A 23956-nucleotide genomic window follows, 5' to 3' on the forward strand; every position below is an offset into this window, starting at 1 on the left:
GTTAAATGTTGACCCACCTGGGCCCACCTGAAAACACAACATCTCTCCAAATTAACTTGACCCACATTAAGATCTGATACAGGAAGCCCAACTGTGTCCCTCTAACAGCACATGTGTCAAGCATATATCTGGATTTTTATAAGATTTTGTAGACATTTACTTGATTTATCTACAAAACAATCAGATTCCAATAATCTCTTTATCTTTATCTCTTTGTTGTAGAATGTGAAATATACATTAAACATCATCTAAGACCTACATTTAAACAAAAATGTAATTTAAGTAGACTGGATCTCATCTGCATATCTAAACATACAATGAAACATGGACAAATTAATACATTGGATATAAACATAGCACTTTCACAGAGTATTAACAAAGCACAAGAAGCTTCATGACAACCTTTGCACTGCTAAACAAGAGTGAATGAGTTAGAGACAGCTGGGAATGTTAAAATATTTCAGCTACTTTCACATATGAACTTATGAGATTCAGACATTTTCTGGAGTTGTCTTTTCACGAATGTAGCGAATAGAAGATTTTGTAAAGCAAGCTTTAGGCATGGGGTGGCGAAAAAGAAACACAATGTTTCCATGTCAGGAGAATCAGTGTTTCAGTATCTGGAGGACTGAAATGTCAGTATCAGTATACGTCTATATCAGGATGACTTCAGTGTCAGGATAAATGATTCTCTACATTTCATTGTGAGGAACAGTTTTATTTTCGTATAATGGTTACTGAAATCCAAGCATTGGGAGCTTTGATATTTGTGTATCGCTAGTGTTATTTCACAATATTAAAGTATAGTGATATTTAAGTGTTATCACTAGCGATATCCCGGTATCGTGAGCATCGATATGTGAGTATCAGATCGTGCGCCCCTGGCGGAGAGTGTGGAAAGTGCCGCGCGCGTTCTCCGCCGCTGGGATAGAGAGAGATGATGGCGTGTCTGCTGGAGGCCCCGCTGCGCATCAGCGTGCTGTCTGTGAGTCTCTGCCCTAGAAATCTCACACAGAACCCGCTCGAGTCCTAACGAACCGCGGTCCACTTCAGCGTCCCGAAACGCTTTGACCCGGGGCACTTTTCTGAGCCCAGCTGTAGTCCCCGCGTTTCTGCGGAGCGGCGTGTTTGTAGCGGGTCGCTGAGGGTCAGTCAGCCGGAGTTAACTCCCTCACCGGCGGCTGCGAAACCGCGGAGGGCACGGCTGCTTATTTTCCTCATTTCTAGCTTATTTAAAGCGTTCTTTTAAGTATGTAGAGTAAATATTTCGTTTAATATATGGCCCAAGAACTGAAGCTAGCCGGCTAGCGTCATATTCACCAGCTTCTGATTTGAATTGTCCGTACCACCTTAAATGTAATAGTGGCGACGGTGACATTTAAGGTGGAAAGGCGAATTATTTCAAGATGTCAACTCTGTTGAATGAGATTACTGTTGCTAATGATAGACAACAGCGAAGTAACGTAGACTTAATTCGACTTAATTTAACTTGTATTTATTTGTAAATGTATATGTTTAACAAATTGAATAGATTTTTAAATCCTTAATCTTTGTACTTACAAACATTGGCCACCGACAAGGATGAGGCTGAAGTTGTCAATTCTAACTGTCCGTTCCACCTTAAACAGTGGTAGGATTTTAATTCTGGCGCCACCATTTAAGGTGGAACTGAAAGTTCTCGATTAAACTTTCTAGTTTAGCAGCAAGTGGTTTTTAGGTCACTTATGGGCTCACTGTTAGACCTGTAGCTTCTTAGCCAGCCGTTAAACCACTAACATTGGGCTTAGAACATTATTTTATATATTTTATGGATAGAAAGTGCTTTAAATGAGTAAAACTTAAAGCCGTTTCTTCTCTGTCAGAATCGCTGATCTTAAAGACCGAAGCTATAGCCGCTGGAAACGCCCCCGTCGTGTTGGTTTCTTTTTAGTTTAAGTAACTTAATGTTTATCCGGAGAAACTAAAACCTTGTTGACCCCGTTTAATCTTCAAGCCGAGGACACACTGCTCTGTTCACAAACTCGCTGCTACTGTCTTTATTTTTTTAGTTGCTTTATATATATTTTCAGAACGAAACTTTCACTAAGGATTCACTTAAGACGTGCGAACAAACGAATAAGGCTTTATAGCGATATACGTATTGGTTCCCACTCATTAATTCATAATACTTGGAGACTACATATTTAAATCAGCGCTCCCAAGCATTAAGACATTCGCATTGAGGTCCTATCGAGCATTATTATGTTGTACCCACGCGTTATTAGGTCGTTCCAAAGTTTTATGTGGTTCCTATGCATTGTAACAGTGCATCACATGCCTTATTGACTCGTTCCCACCACTTATATCCTTCCCAAGCATTATTAAGTAGTTCCCACTTATTATTTATTGGTTCCTACCATTAATAAGTTGTTCCAATGCCTTATTAAAGTGTTTCTATGCCTTAAGTTGTTCCCACACCATATTTGTTTCACTCCCATTACTTATTGGGATTTTCCCATGCATTGTTAATTTGTAACAACACATTTTAAGCCATTTCTATGCGTTATTGAGTTATTCCTACACCTTTATTTATTTTAAAGGTATGTCACAAGCTGCATTTTTGTTCTACTCTGTTTAATGACTGTTAAAGGGAAGGTTGATGGTTTAGATTTGTACTCCTTAAAAGTCCAGTGCTACTGAGATAAAATAAGCAAACCAAGTGGAATATTCTTGTTTGTTATATTTTTTTAAATATAATTTAATATAATATAATTTAATTAAATTATATTTAAAATATTTGTAGTGTAAACAATGCAAGCAGGTCACCTCTGTCTCACTGTGATGATGTCAGTGCTAGCACTGAACTCAGCCCGCTGTTTTCAGGTTGTGTGGGGGAATATGTTTAATATATTCACGCACATAAACACCACCTCAAACTGCTGAATAATAACTGGGAAACGTTCAACAAGCCCAGATTTTAGGTCTCGTTTAAAAGGCCGCAGTAGATTGTAGATATTTTAAACGTCTTGCTTTTATTCACATGTTAAAAATCGCATGTGAACTTGTTGCAGAAGTTTGAGGACCACTGCATTTTTGGGACCGCAATTACTAATGCTCTTTTGTGTTTACCTAATTTTAAAGGCATATTCCACCTAAATATTAGGCTACTACTTTATCTAAATAGTATTTAAGGTTAAGTCCGACCAAATACTACTGCATTATTGAGATAATTATAGATTTCAAGGCATATTCCACACAAATACTGCTTTATATTGGAATAAGTCAACAATATCTCAGCCACATGTTTGAGACACAAGGACACATATTTTATAGCCTCAAAAATGCTTTGTTGACATAATATATAGTAGATACGAACACACACACACTGGACCGACTGTCATCCATTATTCTATGTTTTTATATTCACTTCTCTAAGTGGTGGTGTTGCAGAAACATAGGGTCCCTAAACTGCTGCCTCCTGTTCTGTGTGCTGCCTCCACATCGTGTCCTAACACAGCAAAGCACTGTATCTCACCATGGCAATGATTTCATTTTCACTTTATCAACAGCATAAGCGCCATAATTGTCAGAGTTTTGGCTGCGCGTATGTTTTGGTTTAGTAAGGACGACAGACTGCTGCTCAGAATAGAGTTCATTTAAATCAGTTTTAAAGGCACAGTGATTGAAATAAAGCTCAAAATAAACCTGATTACACTATATATTTTTAGTATCCCACAAACATCATATGTGTGAAACTCTGGTCGTCATGGGTTACACTGTGGTACTGTAGTTGATGTCGCTGCCACACAGCTGTAGGATCTTGAGGTCCTCAGTTCAAAACCCACCTCAGGTCACTGTCTGTGAGGAGAGTGGTGTGTTCTCCCTGTGTCTGCGTGGGTTTCCTCCAGGTGACTGTTTGTGAGGAGTGTGGTGTGTTCTCCCTGTGTCTGCGTGGGTTTCCTCCGGGTGACTGTCTGTGAGGAGTGTGGTGTGTTCTCCCTGTGTCTGCATGGGTTTCCTCCGGGTGACTGTCTGTGAGGAGTGTGGTGTGTTCTCTCTGTGTCTGCGTGGGTTTCCTTCAGGTGACTGTCTGTGAGGAGTGTGGTGTGTTCTCCCTGTGTCTGCGTGGGTCTCCTCCGGGTGCGCCGCTTTCCTCCCACAGTCAAAACATACGTGGTAGTAGTTGGATTGGTCACATGGAAATGCTCACAGGGTTGTGTGTGTGTGTGAGTAGGGCTGGACGATATGACCACAATTTATGTCAAAATATATTTTTTAATTTTAGAAATCGATAGGAAAAAAAAAAGCCACAAAGAAACTGCCGAGAATAAACAAGGAACATGACATCGCCATCAAACAAAAACCTCTTGGCTTTGTCGATGTTAGTAAACTAATTTTAAAATTGAGTGCAATGAACTGAAAGCAATGACAGATGCTGTAAATAATAAATACATTGAAATATTGAAAATGTTTTTGAAACACTTTATATTGCAATAAATATTGATATTGAATTATTGTCCAGCCCCCTGTGTGTGAGACTGGGCAAGTGTGTGAGGGACTGGGTGATCATGTGAGTGTGTGATGCCCTGTGATGGGTTGTTGCTCTGTCCAGAGTGTGTTCCTGCCTTGTACCCAGTGACTCAGCGTAGGCTTCAGACCCTGAACAGGATAAAGGCTTAGAGAAAATGAATGAGTGAATGAGTGAATGAATGAATGGTGATCTTAGGCAGTAGGCTTCTTGAGTGTTCCGTGACTGTTCCCAGCACTTTTGTACCATCCTGTTTGACAAACGACAACAGCATACAACGTCCCAGGGACTCCCAGGGTTTTCTTTCTAAACAAACTGAAGTTTTTGTCCACACTGTGGCACTGTGGGACTGCTAGAAACAGCCTCACATTAAAGGGCCTATATCCTACGTTTTTAATGCATACAATTATTCAGTTTGTTTCCTCTGAAAACTGTAAATTTACAATGAGTGGTTGTTTTTTTGCCAGTGTTTAAACTGTGAGCCAAAATCAGGAGCTTTTCAAACACATACACACGTTGAAAGTGGTTTTCTGGATGATGGAGGAGCAGCTAATGGTGTATTTGTTACAGCACTAGATATTATTTTTACCGTAAAATTACAGCTTCAAAATCATTGCTCCATTGACCTGTATTATTAAGAACAGAGCCTCTGTCCATGCTGCCCTGGGCTGGTTTGAAGGAGGGTAGGAAACCACCCCCTCCCCTTGATTTCAGGACAGTGCTGTAAAAGTGAATTATACTCTTCATCTGTAGGAGCAGAAATACCAACTTTTACCCAGTGTTGATTTAAGAATATGTAGATTTAATCGTCATCTGTCAGTTTGAGTTATGTGTGGTCAGTCGGTACATCCTAGGCCCAAACCAAGGCTCTTCGTGTCCACACCACCCTGACTGTGTCGCTGGGGGTCAGCCTCTCGACTCTGGAGAGTGATCTCAGGACTCGGTTTCCTTGGCCAGTTTTTCTGGAAGCTTCTGAGCCCACCGTGACCAGATGTAAACAGACTTATCGTGTGTCAGACCCTCGTCTGGAGTCTGTGAGAGCTTTACATGGCTGGAGTGGGGGCTAACCATGGGCTATATCAGTGTTTATGGGCTGTTTTGATGGTTATTTGGAGCATGAAGCTTCCTCATGTGCGTGTCTCTTCTCTCTCACCATGCAGGAGGTCACAGCCACCAGTCGCCATTATGTTGACCGCCTCTTCGACCCCGACCCACAGAAAGTGCTGCAGGGAGTCATGTGAGTATGTTTTGTGTGTGTGTGTGTGTGTGTGTGTGTGTGTGTGTGTGTGTGTGTGTGTGTGTGTGTGTGTGTGTGTGTGTGTGTGTGTGAGTGAGAGGGATCTCTGGCGTTACTGATATATTGTTTGTCAATTTATTGGTACCAGCAATAGTCCTGGTTAGAGTTAGCTGATGATTAACTGGATAATCTTAAGTTAATGACACAAGTTATCTAGCTATCTGAAAAATGGTGCATTTCACAAAGCCAGATTTCCATCAGTTTCACCTGGACCTGTCTCAGTAATTACATTAATGACTAATCATACAGTAGGAGGGGCGGCACGGTGCTGCTGCAGGTAGTGTCACTGTCACACAGCTCTAGGGTCCTGGGGTTGTGGGTTCGAGACCCGCTCCAGGTGACTGTGGGGAGTTTGGTGTGTTCTGACCATGTCAGAGTGCCATGTGTGAGTGTGTTCCCACCTTGCGTCCAGTGAATCTGGGAAGGCTTCAGACCCACCATGACCCTGAACTGGATAAGAGCTTACAGACAAGGAATGAATGAATACAGTGTAATGGACAGTTCCTCCATAATTTCTGCTGAGCTCAATGTTGCACATTGTGTTTACTGGTGTGTTTGTTTACATAAGAATGAACGTCACCAGTAGTTTTAGCTGCTCTCTCTGTTCTGTTTCCTGGTTTTCTCTGATCTATCTGTTCTGGAGGCTTTATGTAGATTAGTTTAAAAACAGTTGTTTTGTTTTATTAAGTTTTATTTATGTACTATATTTAAATATTTTAAAATCCCAGTTCCAGTGTCTGAATATTCTTAATAAATGTTTTTTGGCCTAAATGTTAATTGCTGTTTTTAGGGGTTTACTTTTTTACAGATTATGATGCTATTAAATATATATATTATATCAGTGGCATAAAATGGTTTTGAATGAGGATGATATAATTTATCACAATTTTTTCTGGAACAATATATCGCTCATACAATTGGCTGTTGTGACAGGTTTAGCCAGATACATTGAGCCGGAATATGAAGCTTTGTCCTTGAGCTCTTTCCCTATTGGACCGACTTGACATTTGGGTTAAGTTATGAGGCTAGTGCTTTGTGTAAATACCTCTGGATGTTCGTATGTTTTTGTGTAGATTACTTGTGGTGGTGGAGTTGGTGTCTGTGGCAAGGGCACTGAGCTTCCTGATTTTATTTTTAACTCTGAGCTCTGGTTACGGCTTGCCGTCCACTCTCTGTCTACCACATTTCTCCAGCTGTACTTTTCCACTGGTGTGTGTGTGTGGCCTGTCTCAGAACTGGCATCGGCGGAGATTCTCACGGCTGCATATGATTTGCATGGCCTTCTCTCAGTGCCATACCATTTTACATGAGCTCCAGGGATTAGAAACAGCGTTAAGGACTAAGTCTGTTCTTAAAATGTGGATATTTGTTTGGAAATAAACTGCTATATCATCAGCTTTTCGAAAGTTGTGTCAGTGCTGTTTTCAGGGTTAAGAATTAATTAAAACTTGAATAGTAATTATGTATGGTGCTTTTCCACTGCATGGAAATGAGACGGTTGAACTCTGTTTAGTCCCTGGGTTGTTTTCCACTCGCACAGCTCTCCCCCGAATTGTATCCGGTGTCGTCTCAAACCCCTGTCTCTAACAGGAACAGCGGGCATACGAGCCACAACAACGGCGGCGGTTACGTTAAACATTGTTTACTCGTGTTTTGCCCTGTTGTTGTTGTTTGGGACTGAACACAGCTCCGTCATCAGTTCAGACAGATCAGTAGAGTTTGTTCCTTCCTTGTTACAGTGTCCAGCTCTCGCTGGATTCTTTCGGCTGCCACTGATCCAAGGAGCGTTTGAACTTCTTCAAAAGACCACGGCGTAATTTTACTGCCGTTGTGAGTCGAATAAAAACAAATATGATCTCTGCTGTAGCTGGAGACTTTACAGATGGAGAGTTAGTGCTGGTCGTCTGCGTTGCGTGGCGTAGAGTGATGACTCTCTCTGGACAAACAGCACTGTGCAACGTTTACACGCCATGGTTTAGTCCCTACTCTGCTCACTCTGAACCACAAAAAAGGAACTAATAAAGAACCCAATTCCAGGACCATGACCAACTTTACCTGATACAGCAGAAAGGTAGAGTAGAGTACAGTGTGGACCATGCTGTGGAAAGTGCCAATTTACTGCCATTTTTCTATCCCCAATGTCTTTCAAATTCGTTGGTACATTAGGGAGTCTCCTTTACCACTATAAATCCAGCTGCATCATCCATCTAGATGATGATCCAGCTGCTGATCCACTCCAGTTCCCTCACCACACACCAGCTGTTAGGTAGAGGAAGGGACAGAGCCTAGACAAGCTAGAGCTGCAGGCCTCTTTACATCTTACATGAACATCCATATTAATGAATGAAAAATCAGGTGTTAACAAGGTGTTTGAGAGGGATCTCCACCACATGGAAGGTAAAATTTGATTCACGTGCTCAAACTGGGAGCACATGTTAGTGAAAAGTGTGAATGTGGACCTGCTGAAAATGATCCTGATTGTCCAGATGATCTGGACCCAAACACACATTAATTTAAGGTTTGAACAGGATCTAGCTCTTTATCAATAACCACAGACTGCTCTAAATAAACCTTTTCCTGTGCTGCTTGTGTTGACAGTGACATGAAAAATGCTGTCATCGGAAACAACAAACAGAAGGCCAACCTGATTGTGCTGGGAGCCGTGCCCAGGTAGGAACCTCCTTAACCCTTCATTCACCTGAGCAGTTATGCTTACACTCACTCGGCCAATCAGAAATCAGCAGTAGATTTTATGTAAGCGCCCAATAGCAGAGCTTGGCAGGAGATCTGTTTTTAATAGTATATTAAAATACAAAGGTTATTGGAGATTCTGTTACGTTATACACATCTTCATTTAAAGAGAGGCAAAACCAAACCAAATGGTCCAGTTTGGACAAGCTGGGTCAGGCCTAATCATCTTCTCTGACTGTACAGGACCACTTTGTAGAAATACATTTAACACTAAAATTCATCTGTTGCTCTGTATTCATTGTTAGCCCCTTTTCACCCTGTTCTTCAACGCATAGGGCCCGCACAGAGCAGTTATGATTTGGGTGGTGGACCATTCTCAGCACTGCAGTCACACTGACGTAGTGTGTTAGTGTGAGTTTTACTTGTACGAATGGATCAGACACAGCAGATGCTGCTGGAGTTTAAACCCCTCAGTGTCACTGCTGGACTGAGGATAGTCCATCAAACTGACAGCGTTCTGTGTCACTGAAGAAGGACTAGACAACAAACAACACAACTTTGCAGCAACAGATGCGCTACAGTCTCTGGTGGACCAACGAGGTCAGGGTGTCCAACAGAGAGGACAGTGGATGGACACATACAGTGGATGTAATCCATACAGTCCTCTGCACAATAACCTTCGCTATACGTACCCTGCTCATGGCCCCAGGCACAAATCTGCTGAGATTTACTGTTCAGAGAGGTGTCCTGATGTTATCCGATAAACACAGGCACTCACTGGATCTTCTTTAAATTTGAAACCTGGTTTAACAGATGTATGCAAGGCTGTAGAACATGGTGAACATGAATTGTTTTACTAGGAGTTGTCAAAAAGTTCTCATACAAACACATCAAATGTCTAATATTTTTATTTTTCTACATGATCCTTGACTTCTATATGACTGTTGGAGTCTAGCAGTTAGCTTTTCACTTCACAAAAATCAATGTGATCATTTATCGCCATCAGAAGATCTCTATCCACTAAAAGTGAATTACATCCACTCCTCGCACAAGTGTCCTACAGTTAAACACGTACATAAAATGTAACTGGCACTCGTATAAATACATAAATACATTTGTATTGTCCAAAAATGTTACTAGAGATCAGATTTTAGTCCAATTTTTTTAGCAAAATTAGAGACATAAAACATCTTTTTTTATTAAAACCATTTCTCTTTCTCTCTCCCTGATAATTTAGGCTCCTGTATCTTCTGCAGCAGGGCTCCTCGAGTGCGGAGCTGAGAACCGAGTGTGCGGTGGTCTTGGGAAGCTTGGCCATGGGCACTGAGAACAACATCAAGTCCCTGGTGGACTGTCACATCATCCCCGCCCTGCTACAAGGTGTTTATCCTTCCCCTAACTGTCTGCGTATATGAATAATAGTGCGTAATACGTTTCCAGAAGCCGCTGAACCCATTCTTAAATTTTAGAATCATTTTAGAACACGAAAGCTTTGTTCCTGCGACATTATCTTTCACTGCAAAGCTAAAGGCACTCGCTTCCCACCATGACTGACCTGATCGGTTGCAGTTGGTGCGTTTGACCCCTCACCTCACTCACAGTTAAGAGATTTACAGGTTGCACTGAACAGCTGTGTTCCCGCAGGTCTCTTGTGTCCTGACCTGGTGTTTATCGAGGCATGTCTGCGATGTTTAAGAACAGTTTTTATCAGCCCTGTCACACCTGTGCAGCTACTGTACACGGTAAGTGGATATAAGATGGCTCTCTGAGTTTATTATATTCTTTTTTTTTAGTAGTAATATTAATAAAGATGGGGGCTGCAGCTTTAGAGCTTTGGGGGGGGGGTTATCTAACCACAGCACATGTGTGTTCAGTCATTTATGTTTGATTCAGACACCTCTACAAGTGTGTGGTATCAGGTTCAATTTTCTCCCTTAAAAAATAGGCTACAGATTTATAACACACACGCGTTAAAGTAAATTTACTGTTGTACTTTGTTAGGACCCCACTGTGATCCCTCACCTGATGTCTCTGCTGAGCCGGTCCCAGAGCACACAGGAGTACATCACACAGATCTTCTCACACTGCTGTAAGGTAATATACAGTAAAACACACGCACTGTTGGAATAAACCTGGTGATTACTGCTGTTTTTTCCATTTTCAGCATTTACAGTTTTAGTACCAGGTCATTTAGTATGATTTATGATTTCATTATATTGTTTGTCAGTGCTTTATTGTGTGTGTGTGTGTGTGTGTGTGTGTGTGTGTGTGTGTGTGTGTGTGTGTGTGTGTGTGTGGGTGTGTTTTAATTATGGACTTTAAAGAGCAATATTAAGCAGCTAATGTCTTGGCAACATTGGCCTGAGGTTTAGAAAGACTCTGTTTCTGCTGCAGACTTCTGTAATTTATCAGAATCACAGGCTAAATTTAATAAACGAATCCGAGCACTGATTTCCCAGAGTTGTTGTAATTTTGTGTGTGTTTCAGACTCCAGAACATCAGACCATTTTATTCAACCATGGTGCCATCCAGAACATTGCTCCGTTACTCATCTCTCCATCCTTTAAGGTATAACACACGAGGCATAAACACAACAGACGCTGTGATGCATCATTTCCTTACAGACCTGGTAAAATATCTGTCTGTGGTCTCTCTCACTTTCTCTCTCACTTTCACTTTCTCTCTCACTTTCACTTTCTCTCTCACTTTCACTTTCTCTCTCTCTCTCTCTCTCTCTCTCTCTCTGTGTCTGCTCCCCCCCCAGGTACGAATGCAGGCGTTAAAGTGCTTCTCCGTCCTGGCGTATGAAAACACTCAGGTCTCCATGACTCTGGTGAATGGTGAGAGGGTCTTTTGTTTTTCTTTTATTCTAATTCTGGTCGAAGGAGGAAGAAGAAAGTCAGGCTTTTGACCAGATATTAGAGAAAAACTAGGTCGCATTTTTAACCTATTACAGCTCAGTGGAGCATCACAATGATTTTCAAGCTGTAATATGGAGAATAGAACCTCTGTCTTTGCTACTCTGGGCACAGCACTGCAGAATCTACACAATGTAACACCTTAAGGAGGCTGGGAAGCCATTCCCTTTCCCTACCCCTTGGTTTCAGGACAGTGCTTTAAAAGTGAATCACACTGTGCAACTGTGGGGGGTGGGGAGCCAGGTGCAAAAACACCTAAGTTTACCCTAGGAAGCCTGGCAACTGGTTTGAGCACCACTGATGTACATGTTAAATGTGTGTGTGTGTGTGTGTGTTTGGCTCAGTGCTGGTGGACGGGGAGCAGCTCTCTCAGGTTTTTGTCCGAATGATGCAAAGGGATAAACCCATCGAAATGCAGCTGACAGCAGCCAAATGGTGAGAAAGTGTACTGTGGCCAGAGTATTTATCACAGTTATTTAAACTAATAACATTACTCTTTCTCTTTCTCTCTCAGCTTGACGTATATGTGTCGAGCAGGAGCGATCAGGACAGATGATAACTGTATTGTACTAAAGGTAGGGGTGTGTGTATGTATATATATATATATATATATATAAAGGCAGCATCTGGTCATCAATTAAACCCCTATAAACTCTGTAAAAAAGTAGACAGATATCAGTTCAGTTGAACCGCATTGGTTTTTTTAATCAACGTTCAGTCAAAACTGACATCATGCACCCCTCAGACGCTGCCGTGCCTGGTGCGGATGTGCTGTAAGGACCGGCTGCTGGAGGAGAGGGTGGAGGGGGCGGAGACTCTAGCGTTTCTGATGGAGCCGGACGTGGAGCTACAGCGGATCGCCAGCGTCACTGACCACCTGGTGGCCATGCTCGCAGACTACTTCAAATACCCCAGCTCAGTGAGTGCCATCACGGACATCAAGAGGGTGAGACACACACACACACACACACACAGTGCCCAGGTCACTCCATCCATTCATTGACATTTGAAGGTCAATATTTAAAGGCTTCAATAGAAGAAGAGAAAACAGGTTACACTCCTAAAACCTTCTCGCGTGCTGTGTCCGTGACAAACATGGACAGTAAAAATAAAAAACGGACTGCACGTGTATGACATCCCATACATTTTTTTAGCTCACAGATAAAACGTGAACATTTCGGCACTTAGGCCTTTTTCAGCGTGCTCAAAGTACGCCAGCCAACACTGTTACACAGACTACACAAAGATGTATACACCCACTTAGCTTCGTCATCAAAAGGTCACATGTGTAAAACCATTATCTGTACAAAGATAATGAAAATAATATAGAAATCATGAAAAAAAGTGGTGCGGCACGGTAGCGCAGCAGGTAGTGTTGCAGTCACACAGCTCCAGGAATTTGGAGTTTATGGGTTTGATTCCCGTTCCGGGTGACTGTCTGTGAGGAGTTTGGTGTGTTCTCTCTGTGTCTGCGTGGGTTTCCTCCGGGTGACTGTCTGTGAGGAGTGTGGTGTGTTCTCCCTGTGTCTGCATGGGTTTCCTTTGGGTGACTGACTGTAAGGAGTTTGGTGTGTTCTCTCTGTGTCTGCGTGGGTTTCCTCCGGGTGACTGTCTGTGAGGAGTGTGGTGTGTTCTCCCTGTGTCCGCGTGGGTTTCCTCCGGGTGACTGTCTGTGAGGAGTGTGGTGTGTTCTCCCTGTGTCTGCATGGGTTTCCTTTGGGTGACTGACTGTAAGGAGTTTGGTGTGTTCTCTCTGTGTCTGCGTGGGTTTCCTCCGGGTGACTGTCTGTGAGGAGTGTGGTGTGTTCTCCCTGTGTCCGCGTGGGTTTCCTCCGGGTGACTGTCTGTAAGGAGTGTGGTGTGTTCTCCCTGTGTCCGCGTGGGTTTCCTCCGGGTGACTGTCTGTGAGGAGTTGGTGTGTTCTCCCTGTGTTTGCATGGGTTTCCCTCCGGGTGACTGTCTGTGAGGAGTTGGTGTGTTCTCCCTGTGTTTGCATGGGTTTCCTTCGGGTGACTGTCTGTGAGGAGTTTGGTATGTTTTCCCTGTGTCCGCGTGGGTTTCCTCCGGGTGACTGTCTGTGAGGAGTTGGTGTGTTCTCCCAGTGTGTGCGTGGGTTTCCTCTGGGTGCTCCGGTTTCCTCCCACAGTCCAAAAACACACGTTGGTAGGTGGATTGGCGACTCAAAAGTGTCCGTAGGTGTGTGTGTGTTGCCCTGTGAAGGACTGGCGCCCCCTCCAGGGTGTATTCCCACCTTGCGTCCAATGATTTCAGGTAGACTCTGGACCCACCGTGACCTTGAACTGGATAAGGGTTACAGATAATAAATAAGTTAAGTAGGATAGCAATAAATGCTCACATAATCTGAGAAATAACAGGAAATAGTTTAACTAATCACAAGAAAATGATTTAACACCCAGCAAATATATGTACAGTTACAGAACAGTCACACGGAGCAGGACTCGATGTGACAGAGACACTAAATGCAGTGCCAATGTGCCACCCTTTTTTTAAAAATCATTATCTCTATATTATTTGTATTATACTTGTATTGTTGTGAACGCTGTGGGCTAGTATGTTTACACCTTTGACCTTTTAATGATGTAGGGGTTGTATACATTATTGTTCAGCCTGTGTAGAAGAAGGCCTAAGTGCATAATCATTCCTGTTTTTATCTCTGAGTTGAATAAATATACTGAATGCTATACATGTGCGATACAGTATTTATCTTCACTATAAAGGCTTCATTAAACATTCAACACTTGCACAGACACACTCACAGTCCGGAGAACTCAGCTATGTTTACAGTGTTCTAAGTAAATGTGTAAATGGTTGTGGACATTTTCTGAAGAGTGATTTCTGACTACAATAAAATCCTCACAAAAGACTGAAGTTTGAATATGTCTCTCTCTCTCTCTCTGTGTCTGTCTCTCTGAAGCTGGACCATGACCTGAAGCATGCTCACGAGCTCAGGCAAGCAGCCTTTAAGCTCTACGCCTCTCTGGGCTCTAACGATGAGGACATTCGGAAAAAGGTGAGCCTGAGCTGCAGGTTAGCTGTCCTGGTTTTTATTTTATTTAGTTTTTTTATTTAACATAATGGAATCTCTCTCTGCATTTCTGCAGATCACAGAGACAGAGAACATGATGGACAGGATAGTGAGCGGCCTTTCAGAGTCTAGCATCAAGGTCCGCTTAGCCGCCGTCAGGTATCTCTCTCTTCAAGTGTGGCTTCTCTGAATTTCCCATCTAGCCCTAACACTAGGATATTACCACAGTGGGTTTTGTATACTTATATGTGGAGATATTCAGATAGACAGATAGATGCGTAGACAGACAGACAGGCTTTATTTATCTGCTGCATTTGACACTGTTGATCATGGAATACTCCTCAACCGGTTATGTCATACCATTGGACTCAGTGACACTGCTGTGAGGTTGATCCAGTCATATCTCACCAACTGTGACATGTGGAGTGCCCCAGGGGTCAGTCCTTGGCCCCATTCTTTTCATTTTATACATACTCCCCCTTGGCTATGTCATTAGCCAATATGGAATCTCATTTCATTGCTATATTGATGACATCCAACTCACGCTCCCCTGCAGATTTACCATCATTATCAACTCCTTTATCAGTACTCACTGCTTGTCTGGAGGAGTTAAGGGTGTGGATGGAACACAATTTTCTCAGTGCCAAAACTGAAGCCACTCTGGTTCAGAACTAAGCTCAGCACCTGCTCTGTTGCCCCTCGTCTGTGGAATGCACTCCCTGACCATCTGAGAGATAGAATTTAGAAAAAAAGGACTCAGAACATTCCTGTTTAGAAGAATATATGACTCATGTAACCTGCTGATGTTTTTCTTTGTCTCATGAATATGTTTTATTTTGTAGCAATTTGCCATCCCCAGTGCCAGGGGAGCAGTTTGGGGTTAGGCGCCTTGCTCAAGGGCACTTCAGCTGTGGTTGTGGAGGGAGGATACAGTGCTGGTCCTTCACTCCTCCTGCCACCAGTTTAGAGAGTATTGAACTGTTACCTTTTAGTCCCAGTCCCACCTCTCTGACCATTAGGTCACAGCTGCTCCAATCGTCGTTAAAACACCTAACACACTTGTTAAATTCTACAGTGTTTTATGAACACATTGACGGCAGTTTGCACAGTAAATTTTCTTAATTTTCTCTCTCTCTCTCTCTCTCTCTCTCTCTCTCTGTCTCGCTGTCTCTTTCTCTGCAGATGTCTACACAGTTTGTCTCGATCGGTGCAGCAGCTGAGGACGAGTTTTCACGATCATGCCGTTTGGAAACCATTAATGAAGGTTAGAAATGTGGACTTTATTTTGTAGCTGTTGCAGAGAGTGGAAATGGGCTCCCTTTACCTGTTTTGTGTGTGTGTGTAGTTGTTACAGAACGCTCCAGACGAGGTGCTGGTCATGGCCTCTTCAACACTATGCAACCTTCTACTGGAGTTTTCACCCAGCAAAGAGGTGAGGGGTATACACACACTTGATTTTTACCTGTGGTTCATGGGGTTTCAGTGAGTGACAAAGCAGTGCTCTGTGGTCAAGTGTCCCAATCACGTGCAGCGCTGTTTCTTAATTATTGTACTTAGTGTCTTTTTATATTTATTGTAAAGCATTTTAGAAAAACACCTTTAAAACCAGGACACCTTTGTAAAATCAGTCTGTGATCGTCTCTTGTCATTCCGCAGCGTTAGACGTTGAGGGGAAAGGAGCAGATTCGGGGCGTCATTAGTTGTAATGTCGTTTGTGACTGGAATTGTCCTCTTTTCTGTGTCCAGCCCATCCTGGAGTCGGGGGTCATCGAGTTACTATGCAGCTTAACACAAAGCGACAGTCCAGCACTGAGGGTCAACGGCATCTGGGCTCTTATGGTAAAATTCTGTCTTTCTGTCTAGCCATCCATCCATCTGCCCACCCACCTGCAGAGACCTATCAGCAGACCTACCAGTCCCTGCGTGTCCATCTGTTTTTAGTTAATCTATCAGGCTCTTAGTGCATCAGTCTGAGTCTGTCTTTCCATCCACCCTCCTGCATTTGGTAGATGCTCTTATCCCCAGCATGTATTGTTAGGAGTCTTTTCCTGCCTGAGCTGGGTACGGAACCCTGTGTAGTTACCCACTACTGTATTTCCGTCAGTACGTTTCTGTTACTGATTTTGATTTCGGGCGTCAATGGTGGTGCTGCAGGTAGTGTCGCTGTCACACAGCTCCAGGGTCCTTGGGTTGTGGGTTTGAGGCCCGCTCTGGGTCACCATCTGTGAGGAGTTTGGTGTGTTCTCCCTGTGTCCGTGTTCCCTTTGTCAGTGTGGGTTTCCTCCGGGTGACTGTCTGTGTGGTGTGTTCTCCCTGTGTCCATGTGGGTTTCCTCCGGGTGACTGTCTGTGAGGAGTGTGGTATGTTCTTCCTGTGTCAGTGTGGGTTTCCTCCGGGTGACTGTCTGTGAGGAGTGTGGTGTGTTCTCTCCGTGTCCGTGTGGGTTTCCTCCGGGTGCTCGGGTTTACTCCCACAGTCCAAAAACACACGTTGGTAGGTGGATTGGCAACTCAAATGTGTCCATAGGTGAGTGTGCGTCACCCTGCGAAGGACTGGCGCCCCCTCCAGGGTGTGTTCCTCCCTTGCGCCCAGTGATTCCACTGTGACCCTGAAGTGAATAAGCGCTTGCAGTCAATGAATGAATGAATGATTTTGATTGTAGTTATAGATGCTATTTAAAGGCCCCCTCCAGGGTGTGTTCCCGCCTTGTGCCCAATGATTCTGGGTAGGCTCCAGACCCACCACGACCCAGAACTGGATAAATGGTTATAGATAATGAATGAATGCTACTTAATGAAAACTGCTTTATGTGTGTATTTGTGTAGAACATGGCGTTCCAGGCAGATCAGAAGGTGAAGGTGGAGATCATGAGGGCCCTTGGGACAGAGCAGCTTTTCCGGCTTCTCTCCGACCCCGACACAAATGTTCTCATGAAGACCCTCGGTCTGCTGAGGAACCTGCTCTCCACACGGCCGGTGAGGCAGAGCAAGGGAAAGAGATCTTCCATCAGATTCATACTCTTGGGTCTACGTTACAAAGACCCCCATCCAATCATAGAACTTCACTGTACACACAGCTAGCACTAGATTTCATAGATTTCCCACATATGAATAAATATAAATGGTGCTGTATTAGAAATATATAATGCATTGTTTAGAGTACAGTAGGAGTAGAGTATGGAGTGATTTGGGATTAAACCTCTGTGTTTCTCTCATGTTTCGTGGTGTTTTGATGTCTCTATTAAAGAGGCACTATGGCCCCCTACTGGCATGATAATGCAGTTGTTTTCATATTAGTGAGGATGGGAATTTTTTCAAAAATGGAAAGATGAGAATCTCTGTTTGTAAAAGTATACTGATCCGTGTGGATGGGGCCAAAATGTTGGTCTACACGTTGCATGCAGTTACACATTTCCACCAGAGGTCTTCAAGTCCCCAGTACACACACCAACTGTCTATCGCTTTCTCCCCTCTCTTCCCCCAATCCCTCTGACAGCACATAGACCAGATCATGAGCTCGCATGGGAAGCAGATCATGCAGGCTGTCACTCTGATCCTGGAGGGAGAGCACAGCATAGAGGTGAAAGAGCAGGTAAATCGCACACACTCACACACATCCTTTACTCATCAGCTCTGAACGCATTAAAGGGCCCCTACGCTTGCCTTGTGTTTAATGCTGACACTCTGGGAGTCGCTCGTATATTGGCCAATGGTTTATAGAGTTGAATCTCTTGTGACGACTTCTGCAGAGACTTTGAATTTTAAATGTTAATGTTAAATAAATGCTAGTGTATTTGAAGAGAAAAGTGTCCATCATTTTGAAAGTAGTATAAACTTTAAACAATTGTTTATAAAAGTTTGTAAGAAATAACACCTCTAAAAAAGTAGAACCTTGACAAATGTTATGGACTAAAACTACACTAAAGCAACAATAATTTAATAATTTTACTAAAATGAGACTAAAACTAATACATTAAATGAATTCAAATCAGCTGCTGTAATTAACACTGCTCCATTAACCACTTCCACTGAATGTGCCCTTTAATGCTGCATATAAATACTGACTATTAAAGCATCTATATGTGATATTACAGTGTTGATTATAATCGGCCCCCTCCAGGGTGTGTTCCCGCCTTGTGCCCAATGATTCCAGGTAGGCTCTGGACCCACCGTGACCCTGAACTGGATAAGGGTTACAGATAATGAATGAATGAATTATAATTGTTTGTTATTGCCCTGCAGACGTTGTGTATACTGGCTAACATCGCTGATGGCAACACGGCCAAGGAGCTCATCATGACCAACGACGACATGCTCCAGAAAGTCAAGTACTACATGGTACACTTTACACGTTTTGTTCCCGTAGACCACTGTTGGACAGTTTGGAACTGTTAGTTATTGTGTTATTAAATTGTATATTTAATAATTAACTCAAAACTGGACGCTCAGTTTCCAAGGGCGTTATTAAACCATAAATAATGCAGTGTTTATACAGTCCTCAGTTACAATGATACGTTGTGCTGCGTGTTAGTTTTTATTATTATTGATGTTTCACGGATTGTTTCATGGTCATCTACACTGTGTGTGTGTGTGTGTGTGTGTGTGTAGGGTCACTCGAATGTGAAGCTGCAGCTGGCCGCCACCTTCTGCATCTCCAACCTTGTGTGGAATGAGGAGGACGGTGAGGACACTGAAGGCAATTTGGCACTTCCTAACTCTCTCTCTCTCTCTCTCTCTCGCTCTCTTTTTTTAAAGTAGTATTATTAATAATAATTCTGAAACAACAGTATAATAGAACCATAATAATTAAGGAACCAGTTAAAACATTAAATGTAGTAATAAATAAATTATAATTTAACTTAAATGAAAATGGTAACAGACAGGGCATTTGTGTGTTTATGTGAGAATGTGTGTGTGTGTTTGTGTGTGTGGCAGATGTGTATCTCTCTGCCAGGGCTTTGCTCTCCCTCGTCTCTCTGAGCAGTTTGGCTTCGTTAGGGAGGTTGTTGAATTTTGGATGAATTTTTTTTTTTTTTTTGTTTTGTTTTTTTTTTTTTTTTAATTTGGGGAAATAACTCTCTTGTAATGGTTTGCATTTATCACACACTGTGAGGAAGTACAGCTCTGTCTCCGGCAGTGTCTCTGCTCTCTGGGGAGCCAGGTCTGTCTGTAGCGGCCGGTCTGTACGGCCAGGCTGTGGGCGCAGAGTCTGTACCTGATCAATCACTGTGCTGAGGTACTCTGCTACAATCTGCTGTGGATTTAGGGCCAGACAGAGTGTGTGTGTGTGTGTGTGTGTGTGTGTGTGTGTGTGTGTGTGTGTGTGTGTGTGTGTGTGTGTGTGTGTGTGTGTGTGTGTGAGCTGTGATTTTGGAGTGTTATAATTTGGCTGACTCTGATTGGGGTGAGTCAGACTGGTCCTGACGGGGGTTAGTGTGTGTTAGTGAGGTCAGGGTCAGGAGCAGCTGGGGGAGGGAACTCTTCTCTTTGCTCAGCTCTTGTCTTTGCAGGGCTTTGTAGTGATAGGAGGGGGGCACTGTGTTTTAGATGTGGCCTGTATTTAATCATTCATTTCTGTGTTCTCAGTAACAGAGGGCACTGGCCTAATTCCGCTCTGCAGCCGTTGCTTGTTGTCGTCCTGTGCACTCGCAGGATGCTTTTACAGAATTCAGTGTGCGTAATTTCCGTTGGGTGTGTGTCCCATTGGTCAAAGGTGTGATTGTGGAGCGGCCCCCACACCTCACTGCCGTACAGGAGAATGGGTGGGTGATGGGAATGATTTGAGCCAGATCTGAACTGGGATTTGAATAGGAATTTGCCGTTTGATGACGTAGAATTCCTCGTGTGCTTTCTCTCTCAGATCATTGACCGCTGGACTGGACTGAAGCTTCCTGTTGAACTGATCTTCAGTCCTCAGTAGTCATACTCTCTACTGGAGTCTAACCTGCGTGTCCCTAGTTTGAAGCAGGGGGAGTTTCCCTGAGATCTGAGTCTCTTTTGGAAAATGATGGTTTTGGTCTTTTTCAGGTTGACTGCCAGGGCCCAGTTCTGACTGCACTGCTCCGGCAGGTCCAGCTTCTGCTGTAGACCCTGCTCTGTAGTGGACAGCAGAACCAGGTCGTCTGCGTAGAGCAGGAATTTGATCTCTGAGTGGTGAAGAGTGAGACTGCAATCTACTTTTATTGTTTGTGTGTTTGTGTGTGTACATGGATTTAATAACGTCATATCTTTTACCCCCTTCACCACTCTCGATACGTTTGTAGAATAGACCCCTTTTCCAAATGGAATCAAATGCTCTTTTAAAATCAATGAAACATGCAAGTATTTAGTTTTTATTCGTTTTCACATGTCAGTCAATCAGGGCGTGTAGCGTGTGAATATGATCTGATGTGCAGTGATCTGATATAAATCCAATCTGACACTGTGCTTCATTTGGAAGTCTCTCTCTCTCTCTCTCTCTCTGTCTCTGTCTCTGTCTCTCTCTCTGTCTCTGTCTCTCTCTCTGTCTCTCTCTCTGTCTCTCTCTCTGTCTCTCTCTCTGTCTCTCTCTCTGTCTCTCTCTCTGTCTCTCTCTCTGTCTCTCTCTCTGTCTCTCTCTCTCTCTCTCTCTCTCTCTCTCTCTCTCTCTCTGCCTCTGTCTCTGTCTCTCTCTCTCTCTGTCTCTCTCTCTCTGACTGAAGTAATTTTGAAACTGTTTGCTGTTGTTGTCTGGCTCAGGTTCTCAGGAGAGACAAGACAAATTAAGGGAAATGGGATTTGTAGATATTCTACACAAACTCACCCAGGCATCAGATCCTAACCTCTGTGACAGGTAACACACACACACACACACACACACACACACACACACACATTCTATTTGACATATTTTGCTGAAGCTTAATGAACACAATTAGACTGAATATTACTGTCTCCCCCTAATTTCTCTCCCTCTCCTCCACCTCCCTCGTCGTCTTTCTCCGTCACTCTCACTTTCTTTTCTCCCCTCTCTCTCTCTCTCAGGGCGAAGACGGCAATGCAGCAGTATTTAGCATGACGGATGGTGAGTGAAGGCGGACTCTCCTGAGATGGACACTGTTTTTGTTTGGAGTTTCTGGCTTATTTTTTTTCCTTTTTTTTTCTTATTTTTCTTTTTTTGCACAAGACACCTTTGACCTGCGGATTAAACGCTTGACTCCTTGGATTAAAACCTCCTAACTTAGAGACATGTTGCCAGGGGCAACAGCGTGCAACGGTTTGGGCTTTGGGTTGAACTAGACAATGATTTTTTTTTTCTTCTTCACAATTTTGGTTGCATTATTTTTTTGTGATTTTTGGACTTGATGTGATGATCTTGGTGAAGAAAACAGGCGTTACTCTGCTTTGTGCTGCAGTGCCACCTTGTGGTGTGGAGGCTTTGGTGCTTTCTGGACTCTGTCGAGAGGAGACAGAATGAAGCTAAACAGACTGTGGGTGGAGTCAGAAGGAGCGTCGCCTCCTTTCTTTCAGTTTGCTGACTCGTTATTGTTGTCGTTGTTATTATTATTATTATTATTATTAATTATGATTAATTATTAATGTTGTTTTAAGAGGTCAGGCTGTGATGGGAGAGGACAAAAAAAAGAAAAAACAAAGACTGCTTTTTTGTGGATACATACCTCGTAAATATATAAATATATATATATAAATATATATATAAATATATAAATATATTTTTCTCGATTTATAATTTCCCCTTTGAGATTTTCCTCCCTCCCTTTGTGCTTTTTCTCTGAACGATTAATTTTATTGGAAGAGGTTGAGGAGAACCTGTTTGAAGGTGGAGCTACTTTTGTGAGGACTACTTTTTTGTTTGTTTTTGTACAGGGCCAGAAACGCATTAAAATAAAACAAAAAGGAAATAATCATGCCACTAAAAATAAACCTGAACTGAAATTAGACTGGTTCTTTGCTGCCGTAAGCCAGACTAACTCTTAATGATGCAGTCTTTAAATAAATAAGCAGATGGTGTGTCCTCTCATCAGTTTTATGAGGTGTAACAGTCTAATAATTGTATTTCAGAGTTCAAACATTCTCCCGCTCTTTTGTTTTATGGAAACTGTTGTGTATTCTAGGGGCGGCACGGTGGTGCAGCAGGTTAGTGTCGCAGTCACACAGCTCCAGGGGCCTGGAGGTTGTGGGTTTGATTCCCGCTCCGGGTGACTGTCTGTGAGGAGTGTGGTGTGTTCTCCCTGTGTCTGCATGTGTTTCCTCCTGGTGCCTGTCTGTGAGGAGTGTGGTGTGTTCTCCCTGTGTCTGCGTGGGTTTCCTCCGGGTGACTGTCTGTGAGGAGTGTGGTGTGCTCCCTGTGTCTGAGTGGGTTTCCTCCGAGTGCTCCGGTTTCCTCCCACAGCCCAAAAACACACGTTGTGTGTCAGTGAATGTGTGTCTGTGTTGCCCTGTGAAGGACTGGCGCCCCCTCCAGGGTGTATTCCCACCTTGCCCCCAATGATTCCAGGTAGGCTCTGGACCCACCACGACCCTGAATTAGAAAAGCGCTTACAGACAATGAATGAATGAATGTTGTGTATTCAACAAAAAAATAACGTACAAATGCAGTAGTGTGAAATGGAAAGTGAAGAATTTATCGGTTGCTGTAAAATGTCATTTTTAAAACGGCACAACAGTTACCAAAACATGACAAAGGAGCGGGAGAATGTGAGTGTTTTTGAATTACAATTACACAAAAACACGTACCGTACGTTCATACACCTAACACAATTTGTTCCGTAAATCGCAGCTCCTCAGATGAAGAACCTAATTGCTTTGTGCTCCATGGAGAGGGTTCCCCACGTGGAGACATCAAGGTTGAACGCAATCACTGGGACATTCAGGGCACTACGTGTCACTCTAACGGCTGTTTGATAACTGGTGTGAAAACGATTGACTGCATCTTTGTCTCATAGATGTGCACATTAATCACATGTAAATTCAGTTTAATCATTCGTTTACTTCTCACTGGACATTTCACTGGACTCTTGATTTTGGACAAAGTGTCCCCTTTGACTACAGAGTGCAAACGACAGATTGCATCTCCCTCAGAAGAATTTACAAGCTGTTTTTGTGTTACTCTTCGTCCTACTGTCTTTTTTTTTTTTAACCCCCTTCCAGCCTCCTCAGAGGCCCCTGAGTCCTGTCCCTCATTGAGTGTGGACTCTGAGAGTTTAAGTGAATGTTTCTATTGAAATATATGCAGACCTCTGCCGTGGAGCTGGCCTCTGCCTCCTGTCTTTTGTCCTTCTTTGTCACAGAGAGTGGAGGGTGTGTTTCTGAGACGTTGACATCAGGTTTGAATGATCTTCTTGTTCACTTGTTGCTCTGCATACTTTGTTCGCCCCCCTTCACCGTTCGTCAATGCTCAGGACCTCCACAGAGCAGGTATGATGTGGGATGTTGATCGTTCTCAGCGCTGCAGTGACGTGGTGTTAGTGTGTGTTGTGCTGGTACGAGTGGATCAGACACAGCTGAAGCTGCTGGAGT

At 43.2% G+C, this 23956-nt stretch overlaps 1 protein-coding gene across 2 annotated transcripts; it reads left to right on the top strand.

Moving 5' to 3' along the window:
* The first annotated feature begins 891 nt into the window (after nucleotides 1-891).
* armc8 (armadillo repeat containing 8) lies at nucleotides 892-23683 on the top strand. Of its 2 annotated transcripts, none has more exons than XM_066641281.1 (22): nucleotides 892-985; nucleotides 5668-5744; nucleotides 8403-8474; nucleotides 9733-9875; nucleotides 10140-10237; nucleotides 10497-10589; nucleotides 10983-11063; nucleotides 11260-11335; nucleotides 11758-11848; nucleotides 11928-11988; nucleotides 12159-12359; nucleotides 14349-14444; nucleotides 14536-14618; nucleotides 15642-15723; nucleotides 15805-15891; nucleotides 16206-16298; nucleotides 17285-17434; nucleotides 17955-18050; nucleotides 18701-18796; nucleotides 19067-19154; nucleotides 21176-21269; nucleotides 21461-23683. In XM_066641281.1, the coding sequence occupies exons 1-22, from the start codon at nucleotides 938-940 to the stop codon at nucleotides 21492-21494; spliced, it is 2040 nt and encodes a 679-aa protein (XP_066497378.1). In that variant the 5' UTR covers nucleotides 892-937; the 3' UTR covers nucleotides 21495-23683. The 2 variants fall into 2 exon arrangements, with proteins under 2 accessions (XP_066497378.1, XP_066497379.1); XM_066641282.1 differs by having other exon boundaries at nucleotides 19067-19139.
* Nucleotides 23684-23956: the final 273 nt, after the last annotated feature.

Source organism: Hoplias malabaricus, chromosome 12, assembly GCF_029633855.1.
Source record: "Hoplias malabaricus isolate fHopMal1 chromosome 12, fHopMal1.hap1, whole genome shotgun sequence".
Taxonomy (NCBI): domain Eukaryota; kingdom Metazoa; phylum Chordata; class Actinopteri; order Characiformes; family Erythrinidae; genus Hoplias; species Hoplias malabaricus.